Source organism: Exophiala bonariae (assembly GCF_035927105.1).
Source record: "Exophiala bonariae strain CCFEE 5792 chromosome Unknown scaffold_8, whole genome shotgun sequence".
Lineage (NCBI taxonomy): Eukaryota > Fungi > Ascomycota > Eurotiomycetes > Chaetothyriales > Herpotrichiellaceae > Exophiala > Exophiala bonariae.
In genome coordinates, this window is record NW_027042483.1 from 704,948 (window position 1) to 722,477 (window position 17,530).

The window sequence follows — 17,530 nt, forward strand, 5'->3', positions numbered from 1 at the left end:
GTGTGTTCATTCATTCAGTTGATCAACATCTGTCCTTTTCAAAAAAGGGGGAATAGTGTACATATTGACGACGTATCTACCATGCAATTGCGCTCATGCCATAAACTAAAAATCGTCTTGCTGCTTCCGTCATTGCATCCATTATCTTTCCAAAGAAACCATCAAATCCAACATTTGGAATTACTGTGAATCCTCGTAACTTCACCGGATGCTGAACCTGCCCATACCCATATTTACTCCAGTCGAACCAATTCCTGTCGCAATTGCAGTGTCCTTGCGGAATGGGCTGTCATTATGCCCGAGCCGCCCTCCCTTCTCGGGCCGCGTCGAGTTCGCCCGTGGTGGTGAATTAACAATGTTGAGGTTCGCACGAGCATTTAGAGGTGATGATGCAATGTCGCGGATAACATCTTTGGATTGTGCTTGGTTGTCACCAACATGATCCGTGATTGACGAATTCTGGTGGACAGGATTAGGATTGGGACGTCGAGTATCCAATGGGGAGACGGTGTGGAGCCGGTAGTTGTGGATATTGTTGGAGTTGGACTGGTGTTCGATTTTCGTTGCACTACTTTGCCCATCGTGCGGTGTGTTTGCCACCGATGAATGCTGTGCCGAGGGATCAACAATGGTCGAGGCGGAACCGGTTGGTTGTAGACTCTCAATGGTGTGTTGTTGGCTCGCTGGTGTCAAAAAGACATCATGATTGGGAGGTGATCGATTAGAGTTCTGACGACTGATCGCAAGCCGATGAATTGGATGCTGAGGATTAGCCCATGGTGTTTGTTCGAGGAACTGTTCTTCTGCCTGTGGTCCGGATATCTGTGCTGATCCAGAAGTCTGGGCTGGGCGCTGGATAGTTCTTGCCGGTCGGGGTACAACTGGTGGTATCTAATCAAGGTTAGAATGCTGGAAATCAAAAATCATCATCATCGTAGATACATACACCCATCTTCTGCATGTCTTCATCCGAATCCTTTTGTTTCGCTGGGGTCAATTCCGGGGCAGCAGGGAAGCCAACGTACTTGGCTACACCAGACAGAATCGAAACCTCCTTGTTGTATGCTGTTTGTTGAAGTATTTGTTGCGACCGTCGCTCTGGAAAGCTTATCGTGTAATTAGGAGCCGACTCCGACTTGAATCGATCCCTCTGAATTCGATAGAAATGCTCACTAAGCCTCTCCAGGTGTCGTTCTCGAATGTCGCGCACAGTTTGAAAATATTGGCTGTGGATTTGGCTGCGTTCAGCCACACTTTTGTTTTTCAACGCGCCAACCTTGTAGACCAATAGCTTCTGTTCTACCTCAAACTTTTCGTCACGATGCCTGTGAACCGCTTCAACCTGTCGAATGAATTCAGGGTGCGAAGGTTGGGATGCAGCCAGGAGATTCAACTCGTGGTTGATGGCAGCAATGCGTTCATCATAGAGACGGTCTCGAAGCGTTGCAAAATGCTTCTCTAAGCTCACCAACGCGTCCATAGCTGCCATACGATTCGCATGTTCTTCCTCGCTCTTAGCGGTGGTGTCCACATCGTTGTCGTCGGCTTCACTATCTTCGGCGACTTCGGGTTCATCTTCCTCGCCGTCGGCATGTGTCTCCTCAATTATATCGCCTTTGGCTTTTCGCCGGGATCTGCTTCTGGTCTTGCCTTTCGAGTCCTCACTCGAATCGGCCTTTTCAGGCTCCTTCTGCTCCTCTCCAGGCTCCTCCTCCGCTTCATCATCATCAGGTTCGGCAACCTCAAGACCTGGTTCGGGCTCAACAGTTGCTTCCCTCGATGGCTGACTGCGGGAATCCTCTGCGTCGCTCTCGGGCTCTGATTTTTCTTGTTCAGTGTCAACCGACCCTGTCCTCCGCCGTTGTAAGCGAGGGGCCTCTTCTGCTTCAGATTCGGACTCGTCTCTTTTTCTTTTATTCGGAGAGGTTGGTTGCTCGACCTCGGGTTCGGCCTGTGGCTCAGGGTCTGGTTCTTCGTCGGCCTCGGGAGGATCACTTAGAACGCCATCGATATCCGAGTCGGCATGGGAGGATATTGGGGAGGTAATTGAGCTCTCGGTGAGGCTTTCAATCTCTGGTCTCATATCCACATCTTGTCTGTGAGCCAATTTGCTCGGGCTGATCTCGAAGGGCTTTTTTCTTGCCAAATTTTCGGGAGTAATTTGTAAACGTTCAGTTTCAGCCTCAGAGTCAGCATCCAGGGCGACGATAGGATCTGAGTTGAGGCCATCACTGTCATCGTCAAGATTTTCATCGAGCTCACTAAGACTGCTTGAGCGGTCATCGTCTGAGGGAGGGTCGTCTTGAGCAGCAATTGCGGCCGCAGTATTGGAAAGAGCAAGCAGAGAGTCGGCAGCAGAATCCATCTCTTGTGGTGTGTGATTTGTAGAGGACTTATGTTACGGAGTGGGTTAGAGTTGGTAAGGTGGGCGTGTTGCAGCACAGTGTAGGTGCAGGAGAGGATGTTTAAGATCGCAATATATGGACACAATGGTCAGGACGTCACATTACAGATGTCTGTCTGGAAAAACTCTTGATGAGGCACAGCGGCATGGTTCTGTTTGATCGAAGAGGGTGCACCCCGTGGGTTAAGCTCTGGCGCGCGCACAACAGAGGTAGCAGAGAGCACCAGGTTGTTTTCGGAGAGAAGGGTAGATTTAGGTGAGATCGGGTCTAATGGTAGTCGGAAGTGTCTCGAAATGCAACGCGGTCTAGTTTTCGCTCTGGAGAATCGATGAAGATGGTGTAGCAGGGAGGAGCTGGCGGACTGGGAGAGAAGTTCGCGGGGCAGCAGGAAGTTGGGTTCAATGGGAGGTAGGGGGAGGAATGTTTATGATTGGGTTGAAATGAAGGGTGGATGAAGATGCAGAATGTGTGCAAGACAAAGAAAAAGAGTACAATTTAAGTATTGCTGTTCGTGGTGGAGGTGATAGAGCGCAGGCTTGTTGAGGGAGATGGGGATGAGGATGAGGATGTGCAAGTGCAAGTGGATGAGGACTTTCCGTCAGTTAGTCGTTCCTGCCCTGTTGCGCTTCGATGTCATTTGGCATTGTCCTTTCTCTGCTGGCTCCTGCCTTCTGGGTAAAGGACCAGTCTTGGCATGTTTGCTCCCGCTTCGAAGTTTCTCCGGTGTTAACCCGCATGCACCTCTGCTTATCTCCATCCTTGTCTCCAATTAATTTTTTTGCACAATGGACTTCAATCCTGCTGGTACTGGTGAAGGCCAATCCACAGAAACTGCAATTCTCAACCACAGATACACTGCTTTTCCACCTTCTGGTCGCTTATAGTGACACTCAGTGACTCGACATGGCCAAGTCCAAGGTCTCCAAGGGCAAGGGTGACCCCTCCCCTGCGGCTCCAGTCGCAGCCACCAGCGACAAGTTTGATCCGGCATTGGCTTCATTGTTTGCAACAAGTGTAAGTTTGCACTACCCATAACAAAACAACGCGATCTTAACGCTGACTGAAACTCCTAGTCGGGACCCGTGAAGATCGTGTCAGTTGCTCCCACATCGGCTAAGCCTCTTTCAAAGCTCCCTGTGTCGAATGAGGTTCAGGACGACGACCAGACATCCTCGTCTGGAAATGACAATTCGAATGAAAACGAAGATGAATCCTCGACCAGCGCTTCCGAGTCGGACGTCGAATCAAACGCGGAATTAGAAGACAGAGCACAAGCCGAAAGACCTCGTAAGCGAAGGAGAGTTGCAAACAGTGGGGCTGAAGATCTCGAGGAATCTTATTTTCGACGTCTAGGACGTGAAGAAGAGAAAGAGGAACGCCAGCGGCAAGCTGAGCGGGGCGGTCTTCAAGCTCAATCCCACGAGGTAGACAAGGCCGCCGAGGGCAGTACTGCATCAGATTCTGACAGCGACGATGATTCTGCTGATGATGCCGCAAATGGTACCATTCCTCAACATGAGAGCTTACAAGCTACGCCGGACGACGCAGACAAGCTCAAAAGAACTGTTTTCCTCGGAAATGTATCAACTGAAGCAATCAAATCAAAGGCTGCCAAGAGAACTCTGGGTCGCCATTTACGATCTGTCTTGAAGACACCCGCCGAAGGCAAGCGCCCTGGCAAGCTTGAATCACTCCGTTTCCGCTCGACAGCTTATGTCAGCGGCTCGGGTCCTAAGAAAGCAACATTTGCCAAAAAGGAACTGATGGATACTACCACAAAAAGCACCAATGCGTATGCCGTGTTCACTACAGTGGCCGCCGCAGACGTTGTTACTGAAAAACTAAACGGTTCTATTGTCCTTGACCGCCACTTAAGAGTCGATTCACTTGGTCATCCTAGCGAAATCGACCACCGGCGGTGTGTTTTCGTTGGTAACCTCAGCTTTGTGGATGAGGAAACCCCTGAGGAAAATGACAAAGATGGCCAATCTCGACCTAGAGGTAGAGATCCAGCTGACCCAGAAGAAGGTCTGTGGCGTTCTTTTGGTAAAGTTGGCAAAGTTGAAAGTGTCCGTGTCGTAAGAGATCAGGAAACTCGTGTGAGCAAAGGCATTGCCTATGTGCAATTCGCCGATGAAAACAGCGTTGAAGCGGCACTGCTGTTGAATGAGAAGAGGTTTCCGCCTATGCTACCTCGGAAGTTGAGAGTGATGCGAGCAAAGAAGATGAAACAGAAGGCTCTATCAATGGGTGTCGGGGCAAGCCGGAAAGATAGGGCACTGCTTGGGCTAGGGAAGAGGAAAAGACATCCTGGAACAGGCGCAAACGGCGTGATATTTGAAGGGCATCGTGCGAGCAGTAACACCACATCGGGTGGGAAGAAGTCAGGAAAATCGAGAAAGAAACTCGGCAAACGCCCAGACACACGAAGCAGTCGTCGTGGTGCGAACTACAAGGCTGCTGGTGGCAGGAATTCAAAAAAGCCAAAAAGGAACTGATAAGTTATCAGCACGACTTCTAGCGAATGCTATCAAACGGTTAACGCCCTGTATGGAATGGAATAATGGCGGAGTGCAATTATGGCATACACAACTTGAGCGAATTCTTCCACCAAAGCTGCAGATCTTACTTCTTTGAGAGTGTAAACGTGTGTATATACTGTTCATCTAGGCTTTCTGAAGCTCAGTGTCCATGTCAAAGGGCGGCCTTGGGAGTGGCCAATTCGGGCGCAAATAGCATTTCCTGGATATTCTCCCTTGTCGATATGTCCTGTATCGACTATTCTTGCTCGTCTGAATACGAACGAGGCCTGTCACGTTCTAGAATGTTATTTCCTGCCACTTGGAGAACACACTCATTAGGATTCTCTTCCGTAGCCACGAAAGGCCCACGACGGCGCAAGAACTCTGGTGAATTCGCTACCCTGTCACCGCAGATAGGATTGGGGTCCACGCTAGACCAAATGAGGGAGCATGCGCTAGTAATCAAGTCTCCCACAATGACAGCCTCATGGCTTCCACCAAGCTTCCTTCTAGCCTGACCTTCGTTCTACTCTGGCTGAACGAGATGACCAATCGGTCTCGCTGCATTTGGAGGCCTTGCGTTACAAGTCTTGCGAGGCTCCATAACGCCGAGAGGATTGTGTGCTAATTTGGATCTTGAGCAATGACGATCGGGAGACTGCCATGGCTCTACTCCACAGACTCCAGGAAAAAAGGTTTGGAGGATGGTGGTGCCCAGTTCCACTGGTCAATGTACTACACGAGCATGAGGCTGTGAGTTGGGAACAATCCGCCACAAACTAACCAAGATTGGAAGATTGATTACATTCCTACGTCTGGATTCTGGGTATCGGACGTCGTTTAGAGTTGTTCCAAGTGATACCCAAGGGCGTGAGTCCACGAAAAGTCTCCGTTCCCCAGTCCAATTTAAGAAAGGTTTCACGGAGTATGACATTTTGTCATACAGTCGATACATTGTTCGACGAATTTTGGCAGCATATAAAGAGCCGGGCCATGCTGTCGATCGATCCAGTTTCAGTCTGGAAGACAATCTTCTCAACTAGACAGTTGACTTTACACAGTTCGAGGAACGAAATCATCCTCATCACCAAACACACGCAACAATGTCGACAGAAGTGGATGATCTCCAGTACACCCGTCCGGCACAGCTGACGGAGACGATCCATAGAGATGTCTATCCATTGCTCTCCCCTGATAACCCAGCCAACAATCAACAAGGGAAAATCATTGTGATCACTGGCGGAGGTTCCGGCATTGGAGCGGTATGGATGAACCCGAATCAGGCCTTTGCAGTCTTCGATCGAGGCGGATCTGTGATGTTTGTAATCAGGCTAACAACTTCCAGGCCACAGCACGAATATGGATCCGTGCAGGTGCCGAAGGCGTCGTTATCGCCGGACGACGACGAGAGGTTCTTGAGAAGACGGCAGAAGAACTAAATTCGCTCAGCCAAGGCAAAACCAAAATCCTTGCCATACCCGCTGACGTTGGCTCTGAGAAAGATGTCCAGAATCTCTTCTTAGAGGTAAAGAAGAGCTTTGGTCGAACTGCTGATGTCGTGGTTGCGAACGCTGGGAAGGTGATAGATTTGCTACCAGCTGCTGAGGAGTCGATTGATACTTGGTGGAGTGTATACGTATGCCTTCTCGCGTGTCCCCTCCATGCCGAATGGACGACGATGCTGAGATTTCGAGAATAGGAGATCAATTTGAAGGGCTTGCACAACACTGTCATCCACTGGATTCGAAGCCAACCAAATCCCAAGGAGCCTGAGGGAACACTTATCAATATCGCGTCAGGTCTTGCGGGCTTCGCAATTCCAGGAGACAGTGCGTACGGATTGAGTAAGTTGGCTGGACAACGGTACATTGAATACATTGGCCTTGGTAAGTGAATTTGTCCCAAGACAATGCTGGGAGGGCTAGGCAGTCTACCAAGCAGCTGGCCTTCAGCTAACAGAATACCCTCCGTCATCTACCAGATTATCCAAAAATCAGAGCATTCACAACCATGCCAGGTATCGTCATGACAGATATACTAGCGGAGTGGCTCTGGCCGTACGCTAAAGACCACGTCGATCTCACTGGTGCACTGGCCCTGTACCTGTCAACGAGCAGAGCCGACTTCTTGAAGTCCTCGATGATCAGTGTGAATTGGGACCTCGAGACCATTGAAGCGCATAAAGCAGAGGTCGAAGCAGGGGCGCTGAAGATTGCTTACAATCCTTTGTTGCCCATGGCCGGAGGCAAAGGTTGGTGATGATGCACGGTGTCCTTGAAACCAGGAGGGGGCGATTGGCTTGGGGAGATAGAACGAGGAATCATGGCAGAGCAATTCTGGAATACGGGGTGGATGCTGGGAGTCACAGACCCTGTATGGACTGCTGTTCCCAGAATCCATCCAGACTGTGGCTTGATCAAGAGATAGTTCAACTGCCATAACAAGATCAAATATGCAATGCATACGAGATCACAGACCGCCGCCATCACGTATCACGGTGTAGATCACTAGAGTATTCATATTATTCGCCGCTTACATAGCAGAGCTTTCTTTCTTTAGTACGCATCAGACCACATTACCGTCTAATGTCTAAGGTAACAATTGCGATGTACAAAGACGACCAATGTGAGTGCCATGTATGATCAGGAATCAGAGAAAGCCTAAAAATTGGCATCGCATCACATCGCGGGATGAATAAGCAAGGACCAACACCGTCTCCACATTCCGCCTATGATAGACCCTGCACGAGCCTGTTGCCGACTTAACCAGGCATAGCCAGGGGAACCGTCCAAGGCTGTTTCGCCTGTGGTCAGCGTTACTTAATTAAATCCACACCATTACGCTACATGTTTCCCAATCCGAGTGGAATCGGCTGCTTTTGATGATGGATCTAGGATACCAGGTTAATCTTTTATTCCTTGGGGGGTGATGTTGATAGGTGTTACTGTTTTTGATTACTACTCTGAATGGCGCATGGCTTGGGAAGCGGGCATGGATCGTGAAGCGTGGTCATGTCCCTATGAGAAGGTGAAGGCTACATATAGATAGGCATCTGTCCTCGACTCAATGTTGAGTTTCGCAGTTGAGACAACGGTCCAGCTTTCCCTAACTTGAGCAAGTACAATCGAAAACTTCTTGCCCTCCGACCCCGAATCGCAGCAGGAACGGTAGTGAAATCAGAGAATAGTATCCAGCAAACAATTTAGCATTGAGGAATCCGCGCACGTGATGGCTCCCAGCGAGAAAGTAAGTGACAGCACTCGCGCACAGAAAGAAAGACTTTGCTAACCAGGAGCGTAAGCAGTTCGTCCTTTACTCTTCTGCAGTTTCTCAATGGGCCATGGTGCCACAACTCGGATTGATAGAGAAAGGATATAAACCAGACGAGTATGAGGTCAAGGAACTAGACTTGCGTATGTCCCAAGTACCGTCCATGAAACGCACAAATTTGCTAAGAGGTCATCGACATCCCACATAGTCGGCGCCGGCAATTTCGATGTGGACTACCTTGCCATCAACCCGAACGGGACAATCCCATCACTCACAGCGCCATCACTTAAAAAACCCATTATCGAAAGCGCCGAGATTCTGACTTACCTGGATCGATTGCACCCCGACTCGGGCGCCCAACTCACACCCAAAGATGAGGAAACACAAGCAATCTCACAGAAATTGATCGACCTAGTTCACTCGGACGCCGTTGGCACGAACTTGGTCCTGTTGACGGCGCGCGACGGGGAGGAATTCCGTGCTAAGCAATCTGGCATGTTTAAGGGCTGGATCGGCACGCGTCAGAAGGTTCTCGAGCAGAACCACGCTCAGTATCCCGAGCACGTGTTCTACGGTCCCAAAGCACTAGAGAACGGAGCGCTCAATGATCTGTACACATCGACGGAAATCGGACCAGGGCATGAGGCGTTCTTTGCGCAAAGTCGGGACGGGTATCAAGTGTTTGCGAAAAGCGTTGATGAGTTGGATTCCCTGATAGTCTTGCCTTATGCCGCAGGGAATGAAGTGACGTTGGCGGACCTGAATATCGTGCCATGGTTGGCGCATGCTATGTGGGGTGCTGGAGCCACTGAAGTGGGTGATTTTGGGCCCTTGGAAACCTTGGTGAAGAAATCGGTGCCGGGGTTTGTGGTTGGGGACAAGATCCGGAAGTGGTGGTCGACATTTGGGGAACGGGAGTCGTTCAAGACGGTATATCCTCACTTACATTAGGTGAGGGAGATGCAAAATCGTACGTATGGGCTTGGTCGTGTTGAGCATGGATGACGCTGCTTGTTGTGAGAGTTGAAAAGGAGAAGAATAACGGAGAAGCTGTCTTGGGGCTTCAAGTTGACGAGGCTGAAAATGAATGTCGTAGACACTAGCCCCGATGTGGTTTGGCCTGTTCTCTTCTATGGTGAATCACAAATCGAGTTTGTGCATTTTATGCCAAGCCTGTCCGCCTTCTCAGTGACAACCCTTCCTTGAACAAACGACTTCTGTCGCCTTCATCTCGATTGAAAATGATCTGAAGGAACTGTTTGAATTACTTTCACATCAGAGTTGCAGTGACGAAGATGGTGGAGAACGGTGGTATCAAGAGGAGTGCGGCGCAAGCCGGGTTATCTGCAACACACTTTCGATACCCCGAGGAGCAGCCTCTGCAACACAAGAATAGCCACACACCGTCTGCCCCAGCCCAAAACGGTGAGAGACATTCAACCGGTGAGATGGACATGGAAATATCTGAGCATGAAAATGATCAATCAGAGGCACCTGACCAACTTGATGGCCAATGGTCAGTTGCAGAATCCAAATCTGCTAGGAAGAAGCGCAAGACCGCGAACAAGGCTGCGAGCAAGGCCAAGAAGAACTATGATGGTCCTCCTGGCGTCTCATTCCTACCTGGCAGACCTGACCAAGTTCAGGTGAAGGCTCTTCAAGAACTTGTTCTTTACATCCTCTCTGATAGTGTTGCACCAACCTGGCTGGCCGTCAACAATGCCAAACAGATCCAGAAGGTTGTTGTTCTCATGATTCCTGGACTGGATAAGAACTCTTTGAAACAGTCTGATCTATTCAAGTCAAGTATGAGGAGCGAACATGATCACATCGGGGAGTCAGCACCAACCGAGTCTGGACCTGTGGCTTTGGCTGAAGTCGAATCCGCAGCCACCACGCTACCAACACTTCAGAGCGATGAGACTCCTGCGAGGACTTGCCCATCTCTCTCAGAAAACCCTGCTTCTAGTCTCTTAGATCACCTTCTTCAAGTCAAGGCTCCAGGGGACTCTGGGCGAAATCAGATACACTCCCCTCTCCAAACAATGCTCATCTCGCCATATTCAGAGCCCAAGAACAAAAAAGGAAATCATGAGAAGCCACAGACAACTCGAACTGCTATCGGTGAGTTCATCCATACTGCCGACGAGCTACGAGAAGCAGAATACCCGATTCATCCGGCAACGTTCGACAATCAGAGAGATGCACAGCTAGAAGACGAGAGGCGTGAGAAAACCTTGCAATCTGCCTCTGCAGGCTGGGTCGACACGAACGCCAGTCGATCCGAATTCCCGGTTCCGGTCACTGCAGTCAAATCTTTCAACCCACTAAGAGACCTCAATTCGCTCAAACAGGGGTACAATGTCTATGCTCTTGACTGCGAAATGGTTCTGACCGACGACGACAAGTACTCGCTTGCTCGCATATCAATTATTGATTGGTACGGTAGGACCGTACTTGACAAGTATGTTTTGCCGTCTCTGCCCATCAAGAACTACTTCACCCAGTTTTCGGGTATCACTGAAAAGATACTCGAGAACGTCACGACGACACTACAAGATATACAGAAAGAACTCCTCACCTTGTTGGGCTCAAACTCGATCCTCCTCGGCCATTCGCTGGAATCGGATCTGAATGCTCTCAAACTCACACACCCACATATCATCGACACATCAATCATCTATCCTCATCCACGTGGTCTACCTCTGCGCTCGTCGTTGAAATATCTTGCAAACAAGTACTTAAAGCGAGAGATTCAGAAGGGTGGTGCTGATGGTCACGACTCGGTCGAAGACGCTCGTGCCGTACTTGATCTGGTGAAGCTGAAATGTGAGAAGGGCGCCAAGTGGGGTACAATGGATGCAAATGGTGAGAGTATCTTTCGGCGTATCTCTAAAGCAGCGAGAGCAGATGGTTCCCCACGCCAGACTGCCATCGTGGAATATGGAACCCCAGAGCGTGGACTTGGCAAAGAAGCGACATACAAAATTGCCTGCGAGGACGACGATGATATTGTCAATGGCATACTACATGCTGCGCATGGTGATGAAATCAGTGACGGCAACAACGGCACGGAAAATGACGGAGAGGAGGATAATACAATTGAGAATTCCAAGCCGGATGTGCACTCAACTACAAAAGAAGAACCAGCAAATGAAGAAGGACAATCCGTGGATCGAATTCCCGCAGGAGGCGTCGACTTCATCTGGGGCCGGCTGCGTGACCTGGAAGCCATTCGAGGATGGAACGCACCACCAGACCCTATCCCTGATGACCTGACTCCTGAAGATCTCACATACGATCCTAAAACACCGGAAACGACATCTCCAGACCCAGCCCTCGAAATAGCCATGACTCAAACACTCACACGCCTTGCAAAGGTGTACACTTCCCTTCCAGAGAAGACCCTCCTGATCGTCTTCAACGGCACGGGCGACATGCGACCCTTCCTGAAACTGCAACAGCTGTTCTCTCAATACAAACGGGAATTCAAGATCAAGAAGTGGGACGAGCTTAGCGTGAAATGGACGGATGTTGAGGAGCAGGCTTTGAAGCGTGCCACAAATGCTGCTAGGCGCGGCTGGGCTGCTATTGCTGTACGATAATCATGCTGGTGTGGCAATGGGTGTGAGTGATGTTCAAGACGAGCATAGAATGGGTGGGACAGGACAGCCTCTTCTGGTTGTATGGTATGCAAGTATCCCTCATCGACGGTCTCAGGCGTGGTCTGGGGGATAATTGAAGTACAGCCACTCGTTAATCTCCCGCTTACATACTGTAGGAGCATAGATGCCTGCTGGGTGCCTGCTAGTAGGTAGCGAATATGACGTACTGCCTATGGCCTGCCAGGAGAAATGACGTTACTGAGCTTCTTCTGCTCTCTCTACAGCATCGAACGGGGAGTGGCTTCAAATTAACTCGTAACTCCACAAGACTGGTTGCTACGTACATTTTTCAAGGTGAATACCCATATGAGATCACGTTCCTGGTCCTACTCGCAGATACTTCAGTGAGGTCAGTAGGAGTGCGATGGCAAGAAGCATTACTTGGTAGGGGCCTTGGCATCGAATGAAGGGGCACCTTCTTTGTTCTCTCTCACACCTTCCTGCCTCCCTACTACATATCCGAGTGTGTACTTACACTGGCAGGTAGCACCCCGGACTCTGCATTGACATCTTGAGTTCTAACAAGCAAACAATTCACTGACGACGATGTGATATTTTCCAAATCGCCGCTACCTCTGATAGCTGGGCATGAAGGGTACCAGAGGTCGGAACTTATTACACACATGAGGTAGGTGTTTTTTTGAACAAAGAAAATAGATTGACAAGACTATTCCTTGCCATAAGGGTAACCATCTTGATGGTTTCTAAGGTTCTTTCTTGCTGTACAGGCTGTGGCGGTTTGTTTGACATCGAAGCTCCCAGGCGCGATGTATGTATGACATGTCCTATGCGCAGCGGCGAGTGCCCACTTCATCTCATGCCGGCTGCCCAAGACTCCAAACTTCACAAAAACCCTTGGTCTGGGTTCAGGCTTGAGATCATGTCAGTGTTGGTTGAAGTCTGCATCATAGCCTGCCATTCCTCAATGAGTTTGACTTGTGGAAGTATTTATCTAGCGACATTGGCCACGATACTCCCCATGGCCAAGTGACTTCCGGCCCCAGCGGTTCGCCACAGAATCACTGCTATGAGGGCTAAAAGGTAACACAAAACCGCCTACGTGTACTTGATCTATATGAGAGGATTGAGCGGCCCAGCCGATAACGCTGGCATTCTCGGCGGACACGCTGAGTATGTGTTTGTGGTGTACATTCATCCACGAAGGTCTAGTTCCCTGACTGATGCTGGCGCATACAGTGAGCCAAGAAGCACGTCAAGGCTTACAGAGAAAGGGGTAAGCGTGACCATGAAAGGAACTCAGAAGACACGTTTCGTCACCATTAATTGGAAGGCAGGCATTTGAATTTGGACTATCTTGGAGCGTTAAGAAAAGATCGGAAGCAGAAAAAAAGGAGGTTGGAGTACTTCTTTTATTTCGAGTCTCTGGTTTGCTTTTGTAAAAGTTATGTCTATTTTCCCTCTCAATTCTTCTTTCTACTCGTGACAAAGATTTCCCCCTTTTATAGCACTGCCGATCGCATAAGTATGAAATCGACTCTGCCGTTTTCTCCTCGGGCGAACGAAGTGCCAATCATTGAAAACCAAGAAAGTACTTTTCTGCTCTTGTTGCAAATACTAGTATGCCACAAGAAAGTCTGTTGTATTCATCTCGAAGGATGCTTCTCGTGCCCATCGAGAAGACGTAATCTGAGTCAACCACTATCAAATCCTAATCACACACAATAGCATGTTTTTTTTAATCCTCTCGGAGAACGCGCACGCCCTTCTTAGCACCAGCCTTGCGCTTCTTCTTGTGGCCCTTCTCGAACGCGACGGCGCTCTGGTGGTCTCGACCGACGTTGTCCAGGTCCTTGACCTTGTAGATGCGGATGATCCAGTTTTCGCTGGTAAATGCTTCTTCCAGAATGTTCAGCTCGGGGCCGACTGCAGGCAGCGAGGAGCCGCGGACGCGGTCTTGTGCTTGGCCGGCTGGGAAGAGCTTGTCGAAGTTGTAGTACGACATTTTGTACCTGGATGACACATGTGATGTTAGTATGTCGGCGATTCACTTCAGGAGTATTTTTAGTGGGGACTTACATGAGTGAGTTTCTCATTGTTGGAGTCGCTTCTTCGTCGACTCTATATTCGCCTCGGGCGGTAAAGAAATCTCGTTCCTTGACTTGCTCGGGCCAGATGCCCTCGGCGATTCTGACCATCCACAGGAACTTGTTGATGTCGTCACCGCTGTAGCCTAGAAGTCCGCCGAATACGACGAGAACATAGTCCACATCGTGTTGGCGAAGAATCGGATAACTGACTTCTTCTCTTGAGCTCATGGCTTTGCCCACGGTGGCAATATGTGTGTTGTTCCAGGTGTTGTTGTCGACCAAAGTTGGTCGATCGGCCATGCCACCAATCTGATATCCGTAATCCCACCATGACATGATTTTTGCGTCTTGTGCTGTGTTCTGTCTCAACCAGTAGTAGGCTTCTCGATAATCGTCGATGATGTGTTGAGATCCGTCTGGGAGTCGTGACGCTAATACCACGGATGGTGATGAATATGCGTTGGATGTTACCCATGTGCAGTGGGCCACAAATAGAAGGAGAAACCCGGTGGTCATGGAAGTGATCAAGGACTTAGAGACGAGTGAATAGATGCCAATGAGTGGGTTGCGAACAGAGCGCAGGGATAGATTTGCTGTTGCTTTGCCAGCCTTGGATGTCACGGAACTGCCATCGGCTGGCTTTTCTGTAGGGGTTCCGGCATAAAGATATGTGTCGAGGACATGCGAAAGCGCAAGTGCAGCGGAAACACAGACAATGGGTGTAAGAGTCAGCATCAGACGAACCATGACACCGGCGAAATAGCTTGCCAGAACGGCATAGATGACAACGAAAACATGTTCGTCCCTGAGATTGCGGAAACACATGTAGACACCTGCTGGGAAAAGCCAAATGAGCATGTTCAGATCGAAAAAGAAAGCAGGCCATGCGGTAGGTTGATGTTCAGAAACGGACGCAATAATGGGGATGTGGATCTTGGCGTAGCCAGTGTCCCAGAGAGAGTAGAATCGGCCACTCCAAGGTGCGATGGTTCCTGAAACTGTGAGAGCAACCAATGCAACGAACATGATCGCGAAGATGGCGCCACCCAATGCGACAAGTAGCGTTTGAAACTGTTTGCCGGGAAGCTGGTCTCTGAGGAAGGCGAAGAATCCGACCAATTGCAACAACCCGAAAATACCCAAAGCAGCCATATGATCGCTGCTTCTGATAGGGAGGAAGCCAACAAAAGGAACTTGCATGCTGGCAAGCGTGCCTAGAGCATACCAGGTCGTGTAGCTGATATACAATCTTGAGCTGTATCGGCCCATGAGAATCAACGTGAAGGCATGAAGAGGGATCAAGTTGGTAATGAAGACATAACCACCCCATGCAGACACCATGTATCCGTAGAAGAGGGCAGCCAGGGATCCCCACATGATTGAACCATTCTTGACCGCTTTAATCCAAAGGTAGAAGGTGAAGACCAGGAGGAAGATTGCAATGGCTTCGTTATCATAACTGCCGGCCACTGATCTTGAAATATATCCGGGAGTAATGCCCATAAATGCGGCAGCCAAAAGACCAGCAGATGGCGAAGATGACATCTCAGATGTCAAGAGATACATTGCGAGGGCCGTAAGACCAGAGCATGCGGGAGCTAGGAGTACGCATATATTCCGGATATCGACAGGAAGTGATAGGAGACGAAGGATGTGGTATATGACGCCGGACGTAACCATGAGGCCGGGATAGAGGGTACCTCCTGTCACTCGACCGAGAGGATGCCATGTTCCTAATTAATCTGTCAGTTGGAGCATCGGCCGAACAGCCGATATAACCTACGGTCGTCGAACCAGTCCCAGAAGCTATAGAAGCCATGCTTAACCAGGTATTTGGTGGCACGGAAATTGAACCATGGGTCAACTGCGCTTTGAGGTCAGATGTTGGATCGGCGAAATGAGAGGGGAATCTGGTGACTAACACTCGTGTATTATACTTTCAAATCCTGATGAACATGGTCAGCATCTTCAGAAATAGATCAGTGGTGATTCCACGTACGAATGACACTGAATAGACGGGCTGATACTGCGGCCGCAGCAATGGTGAATAGAATGATGATTCGGAGTAGAGTCCTCGTCTTCTTGCTCGTCTCTCCACTCAAGAAGGGGTCTAAAGGGGTAGAAATGGCCATGACGGCCCGGATATAAGGAGAGTCAGGGCGATAGAGGAAACGAACGATACAACCCAAATCAAGAGGTGGCTATCAATTGTGAATTGCTGCTGGTGATTCTATCGAGTTGCCGCATACGTTTCATCAAAGTCCTGGCACGTGAATTCCATCTTCTCCAAAAATTGCCAAGCAATCGGCATCGTACGAGTCATGTACAGAATTGTTCCCTATCAAATTCGAATCAAGATGGCATGATCACGTGCGGTTAGATGTTAGATGCAGTGGGCGATCCTATTGTAGGATGTTTGGTATCTAGAGAGAAGGCAATGATCAGGGACAGGGAGTGTGTAACAAGTTCTGAGAGTTGCTATCGTGAGAGTCCTTGAACCCATGAAGACCAGAAGCAAGGCATTTATGAGTCTTCGTCAACAAGGCTGCGAGTAAGCCTCGTCACAAAATTGCTATGACATATGCCAGCCATCAATCATTTTATTTCTTACTCGAGCCCAGACAGTACTACCACTAATGCCGTCTAAAATCTCGTTCAATTCTTTCACAAAGATTTCGGAGGTTCAAACGAGTTGGGGCATCCAGATAGACGGACAGATAAAGTCAAAATCATGTCAGGCCAGTAGAAACGATTCTCAGGCCATCCCGAACAAGCTGAAGAGGAATGATACGATCTTCAGCGGTGACGAGAGCGCGGGTCGAGGAACCCAGGTATAACTCGCCTGTTGATTGGACTGGAAACTGCTCTCTGGAGTATCACTAGAAGAGGCGTGTGCTGAATAACGATCCAAGTATCTAGACCCGGCACACGTCTCGTCAGCTGGACGGTAGTACTGGACATCAAATGGTCCCGGATCTGTGCTTCGAATGACCCATGGTTGTGGCTGTTAGGGTTCGAACAGTAAAATGGACCCGGAAGAAATCATTCCTCGCTTTCTTTGGACCATTTGTCTAGCCACGAAACAACATCCGCTTTTCCGGGTTCCTCTGCTGGTCTAGCAGGCTCATCGTCCCAGTCCAATAATTGATCCTGAAGGGACTTTTCCTTGTTCTTGCGATTTACGGCTTTCCCCTTGGACGTGGTTTGAGTACCTGAGGTCGTGACATCTTCTTTGCTCTCGGGGATGGTCTCCAATTCTTGATGATCTGTGCCTCGAATGGCATTTGGTCCAATCTTGGCTTTGGCTTTTGTCTGTATATATTCCTGATGAATACGTTCGCCTTCGACGGTGTCGGGACTGAAAAAGCGCTTTGCTAGCTCTTGTAGGTACGGACGGACCGTGAAGTAGGCAAGGACGAGGATGAACAACCACGCGTAATCTTGTTTTTCGAGTGAGCCTTTCTGCATGTACCTTTGGATCGGATTAAGGCGGGTAAGATCCTTCGGCGGTGGGTCATATTCAGGCATGATGGTGGTGGCTGCGATGGTAGCAGGTAGTACCGTTGTCTCCCTTCTGAAGCAATGACAAGTCTGAGTATGACAGTGTGAGAGGAGGAAAG

General features: G+C 49.5%; 6 protein-coding genes across 6 annotated transcripts; 4 read left to right on the forward strand and 2 right to left on the reverse strand.

Annotated features, from left to right (window-relative positions):
* Positions 1-3,308: 3,308 nt before the first annotated feature.
* LTR84_012690 (uncharacterized protein) lies at positions 3,309-4,903 on the forward strand (the record flags this gene model as incomplete). Its single annotated transcript, XM_064856207.1, has 2 exons — positions 3,309-3,419; positions 3,479-4,903. The coding sequence occupies 2 exons, from the start codon at positions 3,309-3,311 to the stop codon at positions 4,901-4,903; spliced, it is 1,536 nt and encodes a 511-aa protein (XP_064708107.1).
* A 1,127-nt stretch (positions 4,904-6,030) lies between these two features.
* LTR84_012691 (uncharacterized protein) lies at positions 6,031-7,186 on the forward strand (the record flags this gene model as incomplete). The annotated part of the gene is made up of 4 exons (XM_064856208.1): positions 6,031-6,189; positions 6,273-6,563; positions 6,627-6,813; positions 6,909-7,186. The coding sequence occupies 4 exons, from the start codon at positions 6,031-6,033 to the stop codon at positions 7,184-7,186; spliced, it is 915 nt and encodes a 304-aa protein (XP_064708108.1).
* Positions 7,187-8,155: 969 nt separating this feature from the next.
* Positions 8,156-9,148, forward strand: LTR84_012692 (uncharacterized protein; the record flags this gene model as incomplete). Its single annotated transcript, XM_064856209.1, has 3 exons — positions 8,156-8,173; positions 8,232-8,340; positions 8,406-9,148. The coding sequence occupies 3 exons, from the start codon at positions 8,156-8,158 to the stop codon at positions 9,146-9,148; spliced, it is 870 nt and encodes a 289-aa protein (XP_064708109.1).
* Positions 9,149-9,492: 344 nt separating this feature from the next.
* Positions 9,493-11,802, forward strand: LTR84_012693 (uncharacterized protein; the record flags this gene model as incomplete). Its single annotated transcript, XM_064856210.1, has 1 exon — positions 9,493-11,802. The coding sequence occupies one exon, from the start codon at positions 9,493-9,495 to the stop codon at positions 11,800-11,802; it is 2,310 nt and encodes a 769-aa protein (XP_064708110.1).
* A 1,756-nt stretch (positions 11,803-13,558) lies between these two features.
* STT3 (oligosaccharyl transferase stt3 subunit) lies at positions 13,559-16,042 on the reverse strand (the record flags this gene model as incomplete). Its single annotated transcript, XM_064856211.1, has 5 exons — positions 13,559-13,832; positions 13,900-15,643; positions 15,694-15,774; positions 15,833-15,856; positions 15,910-16,042. 5 exons carry the CDS (start codon positions 16,040-16,042, stop codon positions 13,559-13,561), a joined length of 2,256 nt encoding a protein of 751 aa, XP_064708111.1.
* A 910-nt stretch (positions 16,043-16,952) lies between these two features.
* Positions 16,953-17,438, reverse strand: LTR84_012695 (uncharacterized protein; the record flags this gene model as incomplete). The annotated part of the gene is made up of 1 exon (XM_064856212.1): positions 16,953-17,438. The coding sequence occupies one exon, from the start codon at positions 17,436-17,438 to the stop codon at positions 16,953-16,955; it is 486 nt and encodes a 161-aa protein (XP_064708112.1).
* Between the last annotated feature and the right edge of the window lie 92 nt (positions 17,439-17,530).